Below are 18,003 nucleotides of genomic sequence, written 5' to 3' on the forward strand. Positions count from 1 at the left end.
TTCCCGTTGAGCTCTGCCTCATCCATCTATGTATCAACATTTGTGCCATGTTCACCTCCTCCATCATGAGCAGCATCATGGTCAGTCCGTGCATTTCTTCCTCGGCCACTACCGCCTCCCCGACGTCCGCCTATAGGTCCGCGGCCACCACCTGGGCCCTGCCCCGTACGCAAAGCCCAAGATTCCTTTAGATCCTTAACACCAACACAGATGGGGGTGGATAACCGTGCCATGCTCCTTGAACAAGTGGCCCAACATGCCACAAACCGCATACTAATCAGGGAGTTTCTCATATTTCATCGTATAATTCTCTGCATTCTTCAAAGGCTTAGTAACGTTGATTCTGACCCATACATGGTGGAAATTACCCGTGAAATCTTGCGATTGTGGTTCAGCAAATAGTACTTCACCCACCTTTGCCGGCAAAGATGGCACTAGGTGAGCATACAGGGGTAGTATATCATGAATTTGCACCCAAATCTCAATGGTGTCAAGCTGGACAGTTGAAGGTTTCGCCAAACCATCATAAGGCTTAAGAATAATGACGCCTACAATGAAGTGCCAAGGCCCTTATTGGGTTACTCCTTCCCAATCTCCCAAGCATGAAAACTAGACCGTGTACAGGTTTTCCTCCAAAGGCTTGAACTGTACCTCTTGGGCAAGATCCCATGCTGCTCCCATGTTCTTGAAGAACCAATATTGGCTATAGGTTTTGTCATAGTGGACCCTCGCGAGTGCTATCCATCGAGCCGCCTCTGGCAGCGCTTCCTTGTCATCAAACACCACGTCGTCGAGATCATCATCGGTAGTCGTGCCGTAGTAGACCCCAAAGCCCTGTCTGATGCCATCTTCTCTCGATCCCTAACCCGACAGATCGATCGGGCCTTCTACAGGAACCCTAACTTCTCCCCTCCCCCACCACTGCCTGGACCAGCGAGCGCCGAAACGCCCCCTACCGAGGATAGATGGACGGAGATCGTGGCGTAGGCAGGGAATCATAGGTCACAACGGTGGCGACGTAGATCGCCCCGAGAGGAAGGAGAACCCCTGACTTGAGGGAACGGTATGGGTATCTTTAAATTACATGCAAGACTTAAGATAAGACTATCTTATCAACCATTCTACATGGCCTACGCACATCCTTGCTTGTCTAGCAATCTAGTCTCTATTCTTATTCCCCTGGATTTAGTGATTGACATGATTTGGTTTCGGCCTGAATCAGATGCACTTTCCCTGGAGGAGGTCGTAGAGAGCTTGGTGCCACCCCCTGTGTCGACAGCACTGACGGGAGGCGATATGGTGGCGGAGCAGGAGGCGGTGGAGCAGGAATGGGCGGTGGACAGTGTCGAAGCTCAGATCTTGGCGGCCAGGGTAGCGGCGGCCATGGATAGGAGAGAGATCTCACCCCCGACGTCAAATTTGTCAACTGGGAAGATGAATCCCCGTGCTCCTGAATGGAATAAGAGGTTAGTGGTGGATTTGTTCCTGCAGTCATTAATTTAGGGCTGCAAAAGAAAGAACTTTTGAGGAGTGGAAAAATCCTGCCATTAATAGGTGTTTGTAGTAACTTAGTGTTGGATTTATACTCGTAGTCATTAGAACTAGGTATGTACATGAAAGTTCGATGAGTGGAGTAGAAAAACTAGTGATTTACATGCTTGCTGAACCCCGGGCAGTTAATATGTGAGTTGGATCTGCTTGTAGGCTGAAGATAGTGCTGCTGCACCGAGCAGAACACCGTGCCCAAACCATGAGCAAAGCCAAGTGCTACAAAACATGTGCAAATGCGCTTACGGGCCTCAAATATCTTGTCAGCAAATTAAACATCTCAAGCTGGATGTGCTCGCGTGCAGTTGTAAGGTTCGAGAGGCAACGAGCCTTTATTTCCTTCGGTAGCACTGTCATCTCATCGCTCGCCTGGTACATGAAATGGGAGTTTGCATTGATACAGGGAGTATGACTAAGTTCACAATAAAAATTAATGCTTTAGACAATGTGTACAAAAAGTTGAGGCATAGGATAATTTGCCAGGTGGGGATACTACGTCCATAAATAATTGGTGAAATCCATCGGCCCTAGAAGAGTTATGGTCATCGGAGTTAGTTCATCAAGCAAATGGTGTGCAGATGCAGGGCTGGGAACATCCCTCTGAGATGTCCTGGTTGTGCTACCACCACAGGACGGAGCTGGCTGGAACGGAGGTTTTGCCGTGTTCCTTGACGCCGACTGCTCCTCAACGGAGTGCTTGGAATGGGCATAGCACATGGTGGAGATGTGGCACAACTACACGATGTGGGTAGTTCCATGAGAGTTAGAAATAACATTTAAAAAGAAGCAGCATATCCATGAGGGATGACAGACACTTACCGGTGCACCGGCGTAAGATGGGGCCGGCTTGCCAACATCTGTAGCCATGGTTATCATTCTCGGGATTGAGTCTTGGTCAAACTCATTTACCCTCGGCAACACAGAATATTTCTTGTTGAACATCCCAAGGTCGAGATTGTCCAGTAGGAATATCCGTGAGTGCTATAGATCGTTAGCCACAAAAAATAGGAGGTAACTAATGTCATGAATTTGGGGATTTGGTGTTTGATTTTTGCTGCACATTTTTTTGTTTTCCTGCTCTGCTAGTTCTTAGTTCAATTCCTTGAACATAGAGAATGATATCTCGTTAGTCATCACAGTGTGGTTTCCTTTTGTACTTGTTGATTGTATTCTTTGGAGTCCAAATCAGTTTTTGTGGTTGTTACTAGAGCTTGTTTGTTTGGTATAATAAAATAGGCTTTGTTTGTGCTAGAGAGTATCTTGTGCAACAATGGGTTTGAAATTATCTAAGCTACATTGTTCATGAGCGGTCAAATAAAAAGACACATGGTATTATTTGGCATGACTCAGTCCTGCTCAACAAAAATGAATATTTTTCTCAGCAGAAAAACTGGAACCAGATTCTCAGTCAGCATTTTTCGCTCTTAAGAAGAACTATTGGAGATGTCACTTGTTTCTACAGAGCATTCTTTTTCTCCTACTACTTGGTAACTATCTCAGTTACTTGTTTTTTATCACGCCACTTTTCTATTTTGCACGGATGTTTAATACCTCGAGGCTTTAAACAGGAATACCTTGGATAAATGCAAGATGGTCAAGCTGAAGTTACTGGTCAGTCATCTAATGGAACATGTGGCTATGTCTAGAGAGAATTTCTATCGTCTGAAATGGGATAATGGATGCTTCTTACATCATGGAGAATATTTTTCAAGTGTTATTTATGTACGTATTCTCTCAGATAACAGAAACTTCTAATTCTTTATATGATATGTAACCCCTATTTTGTTGTTATAATACTTCAGCCATTTACAAACAAACGAACTATGCATGAAAACTAGTACTAGCTGTGTAAACTAACATACGACGTTTCAGGTTACTACTTTAGTGATCTCAAATATCTTGATGTCCCTTAAAATAACTTGATGCCCCTTATGTGTCTGAATTGTCCAATGCCCTCACTGAGGCTGAATTATTTGACCCCATGATGCATCATTAGAAAATATCTTTGATAAAGAACAACACCCCACAATGCTTTTCATTTAAACTTCTTATGAGTTTGACCTCGTTGGCCTTCCCACCAAAGTTTGGAGAACTACAAAATATATGGACCAAGAGGAGAGGGAAACACCTATTTGGGCCCTCAGGGAGTTAACATGTAAATTTAGGTGAGGGCTTTGTATTTTTTGTAGTGCTTATTACCTAGCATCTAAATAAGGCTGAACTTAAGGATATGTATGAATATGTAATAAGAGTATTGAGGAAAAAGTTATTATGAGTTTGATGGTTTTTGGCACATGTAGCATAACGATGAGTTTGGTCATAGTTGTGATCACATAATTTGTTCAATATTGTGGGTTTCATGTTTATAAAGAATATAAGAGTACAATGAACTGTTTTGATGTCACACATTGATCCTATTTTTGGTTGCCACCCTTACATGAGAAATTCAGTCATCTAGGACACTGAATTTTGTTGGCAAACAATTGCACGTGCCCAAGATAGAGATGTGGCTCAATCTCTTTATGCTGTTATCAACTTCAGGGGGGTGGTTCCTGTCAGCGATAGGGACACGTCAGGACAACCTGCCTGGATCATGGAGATGTTCCGAAACAGCCTCGAATACCTGCTCCGTGCAAGAACTGTAGTGTCGTGGATCACTAACGAAGCAACTGTATGAAGGTTGCATAACTAACACTACAAAAAAATACACTTCTGTGATGATACGTGTTTGTCACAGTAGGTCACATTTTCTGTCATGCATTTACATCCATGACAATTTTATGACACAATCAAGATAGTCATACCTGTGCTGTCATAGAAGTGTTCCATGACATTAGCAAAACTATCATCACAGAAGTGTCCACTTCCATGACCATAAATCGCGCGTCATAGAAGTGTTTTCTTCAAGGGTGACTGACATGTGGCATCCACCGTAACAGGTCGCCATTAATCTATCGGGTCTGTTTTTGGATCCGATAAGCCATTAACAGCCAGGACCAATGGGGATTTTCCACGTGTAAAATTCTCATTGGCCAGAGGAAACACGTGTTGGCTCACTGTTGGGACAGATGTCATCCACTCATTGGACAGGAGGCGCCTATGATACGTTGACAGCTGGCAGGGCCCAATAGAGGCCCATTCCGGTGAAAAGGCCAGCCCGTTTAACTTGGTCAAAAGGTAACGGCCCGGCCCACGGAAAGCCTGTTAACGACCTGTTCTATATCGCCCATTTACGTCCCGCTAACTCCCGGCCCGTTATGGCCTATCGGAATTAAGCCTAGTAGCTTCATCTGGGCCGTCCAATATGATTCCAGCCCGTTGTAACTTCCGTCCCATGTATGGCCTATAATGTCTTTCGGCCCATATGAGGCCCTTCGTAACTCTGGGCCCAATAAAGGTCTGAGATGAAACTGGCCCATAATGAATAGTGTATCTCTTTATATCCATTAACGGCCCATTATTCCGTCGGCTATTTCTAGCCCATGTTAACTTTTGGCCTTCTAAGGGCCCATTTATTCTTGGGCTCATTTCTAAAATTCGGTTAGTTACGGTCCGTTACTGGCCTGTTCAGTTTGTGGGCCAAATTCAGCCCATGGTTACATTCAGCCCGTTTGTGGCCCGTTAACCAGTTGGGCTATTTTCATAGCGTTATCAAATACAGCCTATTAACGACCCGTTATGGCCCACGAATAGTACGACCCATGTTTGGCGAAATGATTATACGCCCCGCAGAAGGCTCATGGAGCCTACCTCCCGTAGAAGACCAACGGATCCTACGGCCCGTAGAAGGCCCATGGATCAAACGGCCCGTAGAAAGTCCATGCATGATCCTATGGCCCGTAGAAGGCCCACGGATCATACGGCCCGCATGAGGCCCATGGTTACAACAGTCCGTGTGTTGCCATGATTATTGTGGCCTAGTTACCAAAAATAAGTTATTGTGGCCACTAGAAAAATGCGGAAAAAGAACTGTAGTGACTACAAGCAAACAACTAAACAAGACAATAAAGAAATAAATAAGCAAGCAACTAACGCTAGCCTATTACAGCTATTACACATATTACATCCACTAGGCATCAAAGTTCGCCACTAGTGCAAATATAGGGAACAAAGTAGCATATTACATAGAGTGGCTGTCAAAATTGCCCACCAGTGCAAATAAACGCGGCAACAAAACAAGAGCATATCTAAAACAACTTCAGAAGAGCTCAAGAAATGTTATCCTGGGTATCCACCATGCTGGCAATAAGCTTAGCAAGCTTATTAGCTTTGTCCTGTTTGGTGCTAAAATCCTCCAATGCTTGCTGTTGCATCAGAAAGTATGCATTTGAATGCTCCAGGGACTTCCGCAGTCCTTCCGCTTCTTGTCGCAGCACAACTGATTGATGTCTTTCAGCTTGTAGTTGAGACACAAGAAACCGGACTAATTCAGACAGTGAGTTTGAATAGCTTGTGCAAGCGGTAGTGTGAAGTAACTCGAACACTAAACCAAGACAGGACTTTGGGGTTGTCGCACTGTCTTCAAGATAGTCTTCCTTAGCTGTTTTATCAGCTTTGTTGGAGACCAACAAGGATGTCTCACTATCCTAAACCTTATCTGCATTACTTTCTTTACCATTGCTTAATAAGGCACTCTTCCCCAATATTCCGTCAGTATTCTAAAAGAAGAAACAAGCAAACACATAACATGTTTAGCATGTACTATTATATCAAACTCATTTCGGTGAACCAGTTCATTAGTATGGTGGATAGGATTAAACAACCAAGTCTTTTATTGCCAAGTACTAGTACATAATAAAAGCATCAAACAAACATATATCTATGTTCTATGGTCACTGCATTGTCTTGCCAAATCAAAATAGGGACACGGTTCAAATCATATCAGTTCAAGACAAAGCAACAGTGAAAGATTACAAAGCGTGGGAAACTACATGGCACAACAAGATTTCAGATGGGTATCACGGGTCTACATGTACAACAACACTATTGGCTCTGTTGTGATGCTAGTAATGTGCATGGTATGAGAAGTCAACTATTTACACAATTGAAATTGAAATCAATAGAGCTATTGATAAGAGCAAACCCGTTAAAGAAACATGCGTGAACATACCTACTATACCATTGGAGTTTCGATTGGATCCTTCAATATAAAAATAAGTTTGTATGAGTTAATACAGTGATATAAGAGCAAAGTAGTATGGACGATAGCAATGGAATTTTAAATTAGCATAGTTGTTCTTTAGGTTTAAGCACTTGTTCTACATGAACAGAGTATAGTAAGACGTAAGACTATAGTACTTAAAAATAGAAAATGAGCTCATAGACCTTACCACATTCTTGGTTTGGGACCAGTACAGAATAAGGCATTCCCAGTCATCGTCCAGTAAATGTGTCTCAGGAGAACGCAAGGGAATTTGATGATTTTCTTTGCTAGTGAAGTATGTTTTCTTCAGGTAATTCCGATACCGCTTACAAGTATTCTTGAAGATAACAAAGGTATTAGCACAGGTTACCTCATCCTGAGTTTCCAAATCGGTCCTTCTCTATAGAGAAAAATGGAAAAATTTGTTGTATTATGACCATCATGGAGGTAGAATGTATGGGACAAAGCAAAGTAATTACCATGAATAACATTACTTACACATAACTCCTGGACAAACACCTACACCTGACATTTTCCTTCATCTTCAATATAATATTTCTAAGATGGGAAGATACACACATAGGATTTAACAACATCAAATGCGATAGATGCTAAACTATGACTGGCTGGTTGTGCTTCCTCCACAAGAATAGGCGTACTAACTGGTGGAGTTGGGGTTTGCCATGGTAGTACTGGCCCTTTCTGCACTGGAGCTACCTTACTAACTGCTCTTGTTTGGGAGCTCTGTGGTGGAGATGGTGTTGTGTCAACAGGAACTGGGTTACTATCTGCTGGGGTTGGGGTTAGATTGGGTGAAGCTAGTTCTCTGTCCATCACAGTAGGGGTACAATCTGCGAGAGTCTGGGTTATGTGTGGTACGGCTGGTTCTCGTGCATGTACAACCGGGGTGCTATCTCCACCAAGAGGTAGCACTGTTTTATTTGAACACTGTGTTTTTACTCCGTTAGATACTGGCATCACCCGCTCCAATTCAAATGGATGATAAACAAGAAACATAGTTGAATCTACAGACATTGTATAAGAGACAGATGCAATAGATAGTGTGGAAAAAAGAAGGCATGAAATATTTGACATGCATATTGTTTGTCTAAAACGGATAGCATGACATAATTTCACATATATGATGTCTATCTAAACTGGATAGCATAGCATAACATAATTCAAAGATATGATGAATAACTAAACGGGATCACATGACATAATTCACATACGTGTTATCTAAGTAATCAGGATCGCATGATTTAATTCACATATGTGATTTATATGCTAAACACATGGCATTTGATATGATGTCTGAACTAAGAACATGGTGTTGAATATTGTGTATATGATGTCTAAACTATGCAATGCATGACACCATATGCATGATATGAGCAATATAACCATGCCAAGTTAGAGGATACATCTCGGTGGGAGAATAGGACTGGTCATCTCTCTCTGAATCCATTTCTTAGGAGCTATCGGGACCCAACAAGAGATCTGCTTCGACAGGTAGCACTGTCTGCTCTGAAGGCCTTGTTTTCATTCTAGATTTTTTTCATCTCCCACCCAAATGGCTGATTCACGGGAAGAGTAGTTGAATGTACAAACATTATCTACAAATGGTAATGTAATGAAGAAAAGGATGGAGAAGATATCATTCAAATATATGATGTCTGGTTAAACAGGATGGCATTGCACATTTCACATATATTATGGTTGGCTAAAAGACATGAGACTGCATAATTCCCATATATGATATAGAAACTAAACAGGTGGCATTACAGAACATGTCTAAACTAAGCAGATGACATAGACGATGTCAAAAGTAGGCACTGTAAGGCAACATATGCATGTTGTGACTAACATCATCATGCCAAGGTAGAGCAAACACCTTGGGGGTAAATAGGAGTGGTCAGCTGCGTCTGAATCCGCCTCAGAACAGATATCTTCCTCTGGATTACAATCTGGAAGGGGGGAGGGTTTGCATTGAACCCACCATGGAGCGATGTCTGCATGACATTGTATTGCCGCGCAAAACTCTTCTCTTTTTCTATACATGTTCAGCATGACTGTGTACAATATCTGACATGCATACAAAAAAATATGGTGAGATTATGTAAGGAGTGCATGTGGAAATCTAGAGTGATGGTAACAACCAGTGGATGGATCCAAAAATAATGATAGCAGGCTGATGATTGCTTTAATTTGATAGAAAGGCAGATGATGATTGCTTTACTATTTGTTTCCCACCCAAGATTAACAACATAGGCATACCCTAGGTGAACCAAATATTAGACAGAGATACTATTCATTGCTGCCTTGATATGTGCCCCATAACTAATTTAGAACTCAAGTTTGAACATTAATTTGGACCTGACTTGGAGTCTAAGAGGTGAACAGGACGATAAAGTAGCAGGTAATTTTAAGCAATGCATAACATAAGAAGAAACAAAAGAGTGCGACCTCTCTTGTGGACCCGTGTACTCCTCAGGTTCATCTCCTGAGTCGATGAAGGAGATGCCATTGCGGTGGGTGCCGATGGCAGGGAAGGAGATCCGAGGCAGCAAAAGATGGTCAGGAGTCGTGATGTCTGGTTTGGTGGATGTTTCTGTCAATGGAGTAGCTCAGATGAGGTGGAAGACGTTGTGGCAGGAGCAGGACAAACCACACAAAGTTTCCTTTGACATCTACCTGTAACTGAAGTAATTCTGTAAGGGGCTTGCATGATTCTAAAAACGTGGGGATAGGAAAAGCACCGGAATAGGATAGGAATATGACGGTCGCTGACGACCTGGAGTAGTTAGGAGGCTCCCAGGCAGGAGGCCTTTCCTTTTCAATTGTTGTTGCTTTTATGCTAGCTTTCTTAAGGCAGACTTGTCTAACTTATGTCTGTACTCAGATTTTGTTGTTTCCGCTAACTCTTGTGTATTCGAGCCCTCGAGGCCCCTGGCTTGTAATATAAAGCTTGTATTATTTTAATTTGTGTCTAGAGTTGTGTTGTGATATCTTCCCTTGAGTCCCTGATCTTGATAGTACACATTTGTGCGTATGATTAGTGTACGATTGAATCGGTGGTGTCACAAGTTGGTATCAGAGCTGACTGCTTGTAGGAATCCCCTTTCCAACTTCTTGGTCGAAGTTGAGTCTAGTCTTTGAAAAACGAAGCATCATTGGGTTGTGTAACACCCTAGTGTCAAGCTGCAATAAGCTCCCCTAACGATTCCATGTCATCAAATTAAGCTAAGCCAAATTACCATTTCATAAAAATCAAAGCCTTTTTCATGTTTAAAATAAAGTAAAAGTAATATTTCTTCAAACATGAAAGCTAAGATGTTCATCATGTGGAAAATATTCCTTAACTAATTATGGCGATGAACCAACATTTTTTTAAAATATTTTAATGCCCTAAGCTATTTAGAAAAGGGGCTAAAATAATCATTTAAATGTTTTTAATTAATAAAAGTTGCAAAGTATTTTATTTAAATGCTAAACTTAATTACATCAGTGGCCTCCGTTATAATGTTATTTAGGTGCAAGCTTTGTATTTTATAAAGCTTTTTTTCTTTTTGGAAATAAAAGAAAAAAAAATAGTTTTAAAAGAAAAACAAGAGGAAAAATAAAATAGAAATGCCGAAGCCCCTGTCCTCCTAGGATGCGGCCCACCGGAGCCGGCCCACTCCCTCGTCCTTGTCGTCTTCTCTCCCCGCGCACTGCTGCACCGATCGTGCCCGAACAGGGGCGTGTCCCCGTCGAACCCACCTCGCGAGCGCCGCCCTGAGGGGATAAGGGCGGCGCCTCGGCATCCCCCTTCCACCTCTCCCACTCGCCCCTCCCAAATCCAATTCCTCTTCTCCCTCGCAAGCTCCTCTCCTCCCCTCGCTACACCGAGCCGCCGGCTCCATGACTGCCGTCGTACGCGCGCCCTCCGTCGTCCTCGCACTGTAGGGAGGTGCCCATTTGCTCCACCGGTCTCCTCTTTGTCGTCTTTGCCCATGGTATCGAGCCCGGAGCCGCCCTGTTGAAAAGGGGCTAAAATAATCATTTAAATGTTTTTAATTAATAAAAGTTGCAAAGTATTTTATTTAAATGCTAAACTTAATTACATCAGTGGCCTCCGTTATAATGTTATTTAGGTGCAAGCTTTGTATTTTATAAAGCTTTTTTTCTTTTTGGAAATAAAAGAAAAAAAAATAGTTTTAAAAGAAAAACAAGAGGAAAAATAAAATAGAAATGCCGAAGCCCCTGTCCTCCTAGGATGCGGCCCACCGGAGCCGGCCCACTCCCTCGTCCTTGTCGTCTTCTCTCCCCGCGCACTGCTGCACCGATCGTGCCCGAACAGGGGCGTGTCCCCGTCGAACCCACCTCGCGAGCGCCGCCCTGAGGGGATAAGGGCGGCGCCTCGGCATCCCCCTTCCACCTCTCCCACTCGCCCCTCCCAAATCCAATTCCTCTTCTCCCTCGCAAGCTCCTCTCCTCCCCTCGCTACACCGAGCCGCCGGCTCCATGACTGCCGTCGTACGCGCGCCCTCCGTCGTCCTCGCACTGTAGGGAGGTGCCCATTTGCTCCACCGGTCTCCTCTTTGTCGTCTTTGCCCATGGTATCGAGCCCGGAGCCGCCCTGTCGTCCTCGTCGTCCTTGTCTTCACGGACGGTCACCACCGATGCCCCGCCACAGATCCATGCTCCGGCACGTCCCGACCCTCCCCGAGCTCGTCCGGCACTCTCTGTGAGCCCTCTACTTCGATGCCTTCTTCCCCCCTTGTCCAAATCAGCGTAGCACCGTCCTCCTTCCCTCCCCGCTCCTCGGGCCACCCAGGCCGTGACCCCGCCCACGCTCATCGCGAGCTCCAACTCGCCCGGTCATCACGCCCGCACTGGACACGTCGACCCTACTCTTCCCAAGCCCGCGCCTCTCCCGCTGTCGTCCTGGTCCCCGTGGCCTGTGACCGCGTGCTCCCACCTCTGGTCATCGCAACTGCTGATGCCCCGGCCACCGTGTTCCGCTTCGGCGCCCGCCCCGCCTTCGCCCGCTGCTGCGCCGCTCCCTGCTCCCGTGCGGCCGCTCACCTTGCCGCGCTACTTGGCCTCGCCGTTGCTGCTAGCTTCACCGCTGACTGCTGCCGCTAGCCTCCCGTGCCACCGCTGGTTGCACAGACAGTTGCCGCTGTCTACCGGCTGGGAGCCGGCATTCTCTGCCGTGCGTTCGCGTGTGCGTGCACAACCAGGGACAGTTGTGCCACTACCTAGTGGGGCCGGCTTAATTAGATTAGGGCTAAACTTATTTAGGATTAGTTTAGTTGCTTAGTTAGATAGATTCCCCACTGCCATGTGCCCCCCTCCACTAAATAACCCCTTTAGTTAAAATAACCCCCCTAGAGCAAATGACATGTGGGACCCTATGTACTATTCAAATGGATAAGGCTGTTGAGTCAGCCATTGACTCAGCACCCACTAGTTTGCTGTCATACACATAGTGTGATATGTTGGGTACACTCCTGTGTACCCATAGCATTTACATATTTGATTGTTGAAATAAATTAAATCCAGTAATTTCAGAAAACTTTTAAAACTTTCGAAAATCGTAGATAATAAAACGTAACTCGGATGAAAATGTTTTCTACATGAAAGTTGCTCAGAAAAATCCAACGAATCCAAATACGCGGTCCGTTCATCGGTCACATGCCCCTAGAATGCCGAACATGGAACCGTCCCCTCTCTTTCGTTTGTCTGGAATCTATCTAACGTTGGGTAATCATCCTCGGATGTTTTCCCCCTCCGTCTACAGCGTGTAGCACTATGTTAGGTCAACCCTAACTCTGCCTATTGTCATGTAATGCTTAGTGATGCATCTGTTTGCTCTGTATTTACTGCTTCTGCCCCCTCTTCTCTCCGGTAGACCTCGAGACCGATGCTACCCCTGTGATTGACTGCCTCGTCGACGACCCTTTTTTGCAGCAAAGCTTCCACGCAAGCAAACCCCCTTGAGTATTCTGTTATTGCCCATTTCTTTCCCTCTCATGTTTGTATTGGAACTGCTACTGCGCTTTTTATGATCCTATTCTGATGAATAGCCTGTTTTTGTTACCTGCTTTCATACCTTACCTGCTTATTCTAAACTGCTTAGTATAGGTTGATTAGATATCCATTAGTGACCCCCACCTTGTCGTAGTTGCCTCTGCTTTATGTTCAATGAATCGATCGACGTGAACGACGTCCAGGCCCCGACACCGCTCATCACCACCCTTAGTTGTACGACTCTGAAGAGTTACTATCCAGTGCCGAGGGTCATACCCCATCAGCACTTCTGATGTTAACCCTGTAGTGTAGCTATTCGGTCGTGGCCATCGAGGGTGATTCCTCCTTGACCACTCCCGATAATGACTCTATCGTGCAACCCCTCAAGTGTGGACCAATGAGGGTGATTCCTCCAAGTCCACCTTGATGGTTACATCAAGTGGGAATCCATTAAGGATGATTCCTCAGGTTTTCCCCCTTGTTGTTTCAGACACATGATTACTTTGACTTACCACAGAGCCATGATGACATCGGGTTGGCCTCGAGGGGTACCCGCGAGTGATCTGACGCCGGGTTGATCTGGAGGATACCCGCAAGTTATCCACGCGGCGCGGCCGGGCATTCTTAGCCCTTGCCGCAAGTCCGTGAGATGGGGCGACGGGACCACATATCATGGATCATTGATCGTTACCGCACTATCAAGACACTAACATTTTGGATATTTGATCCGAGTAGGCCTCTGGCCTTTTTCGCACTAACCACCACGTGGGAATAAGTATGGGCACTCTGTGTCGTATGTATCAGCCGAAAGCTCAACGAATGTCAGCGATGGAGCGGCGTGCGCAGGGTTGGACTGGAATGCCTCGCCTTATATAAGGGAGGCTAGGTCTGCTCACCGCCCGCGTATGCAACGTGTAGGATTGCAAAGGGAGATGGCCCATGACCCTTCGCATTTAGGATGTAGAACAGCATGTTGGCCTCTCTGTTGAGCCTAGGTACGACTACATTGTGTTGATCAGCCGAGGGCGATCATGAATTGATGGTGTGTCCGGCCGGAGTTGATCGAGCGTGTTGGGTAAGTTGGTGCACCCCTGCGGGAAGCAAAACATCTATCGACAGCCTGTCCTACGGTAACGAACGCGCGGAGTTGTATCCCAATCGATACAACTAGAATTGGATACTCGATGCCGAGGCATGTAATGGATATGATGGCTCCGGGATTGTTTGCTCGCAAGGAGTCGACGAAGTGATCTCTTTGACATGTTACATGATACTTACTAATATTATAATATGCCACTATTATCTCTTCCGATGCTGCAAGATGCTCGGAGCTGCTTGAAGATGATAGTCTTCGATAGGATAGGCTTTCCCCTTCTCCTCTGGCATTCTGTAGTTTAGTCCATAGATACAACCCATTCCTTTGATACATATTCATATTTAGTTTACATCTGATGTAAGTCTTGCGAGTACTTTGGATGAGTACTCACGGTTGCTTTGCTACCTCTTTTTCCCCCATGCCCGATTGTTGCGACCAGATGACAGATCCTAGGAGCCAGACGACACCGGTGATGACTACTACTACCTCGAGGGTGCCTACTACTACATGACGGTCGCTGACGACCTGGAGTAGTTAGGAGGCTCCCAGGCAGGAGGCCTTTCCTTTTCAATTGTTGTTGCTTTTATGCTAGCTTTCTTAAGGCAGACTTGTCTAACTTATGTCTGTACTCAGATTTTGTTGTTTCCGCTAACTCTTGTGTATTCGAGCCCTCGAGGCCCCTGGCTTGTAATATAAAGCTTGTATTATTTTAATTTGTGTCTAGAGTTGTGTTGTGATATCTTCCCTTGAGTCCCTGATCTTGATAGTACACATTTGTGCGTATGATTAGTGTACGATTGAATCGGTGGTGTCACAAGTTGGTATTAGAGCTGACTGCTTGTAGGAATCCCCTTTCCAACTTCTTGGTCGAAGTTGAGTCTAGTCTTTGAAAAACCGATTTACTAACATGGCTGTGTGGCTTACGGGCCCACGTTGCCATTGGGTGGTATTAGGATCTTTTATTCCTCGTCTATACTCTGGGAATCTAATCTCTCTTCTGTTCGGGTTAAATTATTTTGCTAACTCTAACTACAGGTTCTCATAAATACTTTCTCCCGGAGAGCCCCTTGCTCTTGATGATTGCTTGGTGCATCAAAGGATTCTGAAGATACTCTCCGATGTTATCGTGAGAACTTGTGCTCATTGCTTTTGCAATTTCCTTCCACCGTCAATCCCTATGGATAGCCACATACACTTTCCGTCCAAACCTTCTTTTCCAATCGCTGTTGTTATTAGAAGATACCCTGAAATACTTCTGATATTCCGAGAATCCATTGTGCCCGCTGCCTTGCAGCTCCTTTTCTACATGAATACATGTTCGAATAATTCCTCACACTTATCGAGGATTTGTTCATTCCTATTTATTCATGTGTTTCACAAAGTACCTCGAAATGATATTCGACCTTCCGGGAATCCTTTGCAAGCTATTGCTTTGGAAAGTCTTGTGTGCCTGCATTATGGTTAATTCCATATTTCTAGTAATCTCCGGTGACATCTCGGTCACTATTGTTTCGAGTCCCTTGATCCAATATGTTGCGTATGCTAGCAATCCTCAATTAGACCTAGCATTCATCCTTCCGGCTCAGACGTAACTCCAAACATGAGCTTATTGTTGGCAAATAAAACCTTGATTGATTGTTGAGTTGTATTGATGTAACTTAATTATCTTTTGTTCAGAGCCTCTGCTTCAGATCTTTTGATTTGAAAATCGTAATCCCTTTGTATTAAAGCTTTGATGTTATCCAGTTATATCAATAGTCTGATGCCTTTGCATTCCTTCTTCTTCTGGTTGAGTATCGATACGCACATCAGATCCTTTATGGACCTCCATATCCTTGGTTGGATTATTATCCAACAATGTCCTTCATATTCATCAACCTTGTGAGTTCTTCCCTGACACATAATGCCTTTGGTAAATTCTATCATCTGCTTTTGTCAACCATGCTCTGCTTTCGAGCTGGTATATATTACTATTGAAGCCTATGGTATATATTCCGAAGATGCCACTATGGGTTGAAACTACGCCATCCCTAATCCGTGTGAACCCGAGAGTTTTCACGAGTCATACTATTCTGGTGTTTTACCAGATATAATTTCTACACTACAACTTCTTCGAAAGCAAGAAGTGAATGGAAGGTTATGCATTGAAGAAGTGGGAGTCGACCTTGAACTTTGTGTTCATGCCCATGGACCCGATGTGGAACTTATCATGGAAGCTTCTTGTCATAATAATAATCCCCTTGTTGTAAGTTCATATGGTATCTATGTTTGGTCCTTTGCAACGGTGGTTCTGACCATGATTGTTCCCCCTTTGATTCCATTTCTTGGACTAGTTAGAGCACTTGTCTTCTTCAGATCAAGGCATCTCTGCAATCTCTATTTTGATCTTCCTTCGTGTATTACCCTCCGGTATCTTGATAAGGACAAAGAACCGTGTTGCTTCCTATGAGTCTTCATCTATTATGGCTTCTCACCGATATTAGATTTCCTCGGATCCTGAGTTATTAGTCACTCGAGAACACCGATAAGTGAATCGATTCCACAACCCGATTCAATAACTCTAAGTAATTTTTTTGCTTGCGAGTTTAATAGTCCTTCAAGTCATTCCTAGCCTAATTGGCTATACAATCGTCGTGCTAAATTTTAACAGTGCTACTTGGACCTTCTTCTCGGTGCACAATTTTCAACGATGAGCTAATCTTACTTCGATCTTCCTTGTCTTATCGTTTCACCTCGAACAACAAGCTTGATTCCGAGTTTGTGTCGTATCCGTGGTTCCAATAAACTTTCGCTTCATCATTCCTTTGACTTAACGTTATCTCCGATCAATTACATCTTCATGAAATCTCTTGACAAATGTGTCGTGATCATCATCAACATTCTAAGCTCTTCCACGATATCAATCAAATTCATGATGAGAAATAACATACTTGCCCCTTAATGATTTGTGTTATCATCGACAACATTCTTATCTCCCCCCAACACAAAACTTGCTCATATAAATTTTGGAAATACTTCCTTTTTGACATGTTGATGGATTGCTGCTGAACCCATCGACCACCTCCTCATCTTTCCCTAATAAAATTGCATGAGATGTTCTAAAAATTCCCGATGGATCCTTGTGTTCCCAAGGTCCAACCTTTCCCTGATGACCATGTCAATCCTATCCAAAAGCATGACTTTGTTATTTCGAACATTTTTAAGAACATTGGAGGCGCAATGCTAAATGTTTCTTGATGACTTATCCAAACATTGTTGTATGGGTAACGTCATGAATTTTCTCCCCCTTTACCTGAATAGTAATCTACCTACAATCCTGTCATGGATATCATCCTCTACTTTTCCTTGGGAAGGATATACTCCTAATATTTGTGTTTAAACACATATTTTTCCCATTGTTCTGATTAACTTAATAATCATAATTTTCCTCTCCATTATTTTGTTTAACCTTTCTTATGACCTAACTTATCTGAGCAGAGGTAATTCCCTGCTCAGGTAAACTCCTCGGTGTACAACCCTGTCAAGTATAACCTTGTTAATATTGTTGTTAACATTCTGGTAACTGCTGGTGGATGAGAACTTTGCCTATTGGTCCGCCTCGTTTCAACGAGCAGGAAAATGGTTCTCTTCATCCCCCGCCCTTGGTACCAGTTGCCAACATAAATGACAGGCTATTCCCTGACATACCTTGCTACCATGACCGTGCAAGATGTCACCGCTCTCCCTATTTTTAACCCACATGGTGGGCCCATAACCCACAGTTCCACAGGATCACAACCTGACTCTCGTGTACATCTATGTTTCTAAAGATTATTCCTCAAGATTGGCTTCATTAGTAATTCACGAGACACCTTCCTAGAGATGATCTACTCTTGTATCAGACACAATACTTTTTCCGATTGCTATGAACCCCTTTCACCCTGTGTTTCAGGCAACGAACGATTGCCTATCCACTTGAAGCTTCTTATTGCACCTTCTTACTTTACTCTCTATGATTTTCTGAAGTTTTAATTCAAGAATTACTTTCTGCCACCTTCGCTGATGTTATCTACTAGATGAGCAACCTTGTAGAGGGTCGTTCTTCCTAAGTTACCCCTTGTCCTTTTGTAAGTACGAGGGAGTTCCCGAAGGAAGGATGACAGCTTCGTCACGACGCCCTGATGCACAGAAATGAAGACATCAACGCAATGGACCGACC

At 44.0% G+C, this 18,003-nt stretch overlaps 1 protein-coding gene across 1 annotated transcript; it reads left to right on the top strand.

Moving 5' to 3' along the window:
* The first annotated feature begins 1,125 nt into the window (after window positions 1–1,125).
* LOC125546790 lies at window positions 1,126–1,960 on the top strand. The gene is made up of 2 exons (XM_048710920.1): window positions 1,126–1,466; window positions 1,705–1,960. The coding sequence occupies exons 1-2, from the start codon at window positions 1,126–1,128 to the stop codon at window positions 1,958–1,960; spliced, it is 597 nt and encodes a 198-aa protein (XP_048566877.1).
* The last annotated feature ends 16,043 nt before the right edge of the window (window positions 1,961–18,003 follow it).

This window comes from Triticum urartu, chromosome 3 (genome assembly GCF_003073215.2).
Source record: "Triticum urartu cultivar G1812 chromosome 3, Tu2.1, whole genome shotgun sequence".
NCBI lineage: Eukaryota > Viridiplantae > Streptophyta > Magnoliopsida > Poales > Poaceae > Triticum > Triticum urartu.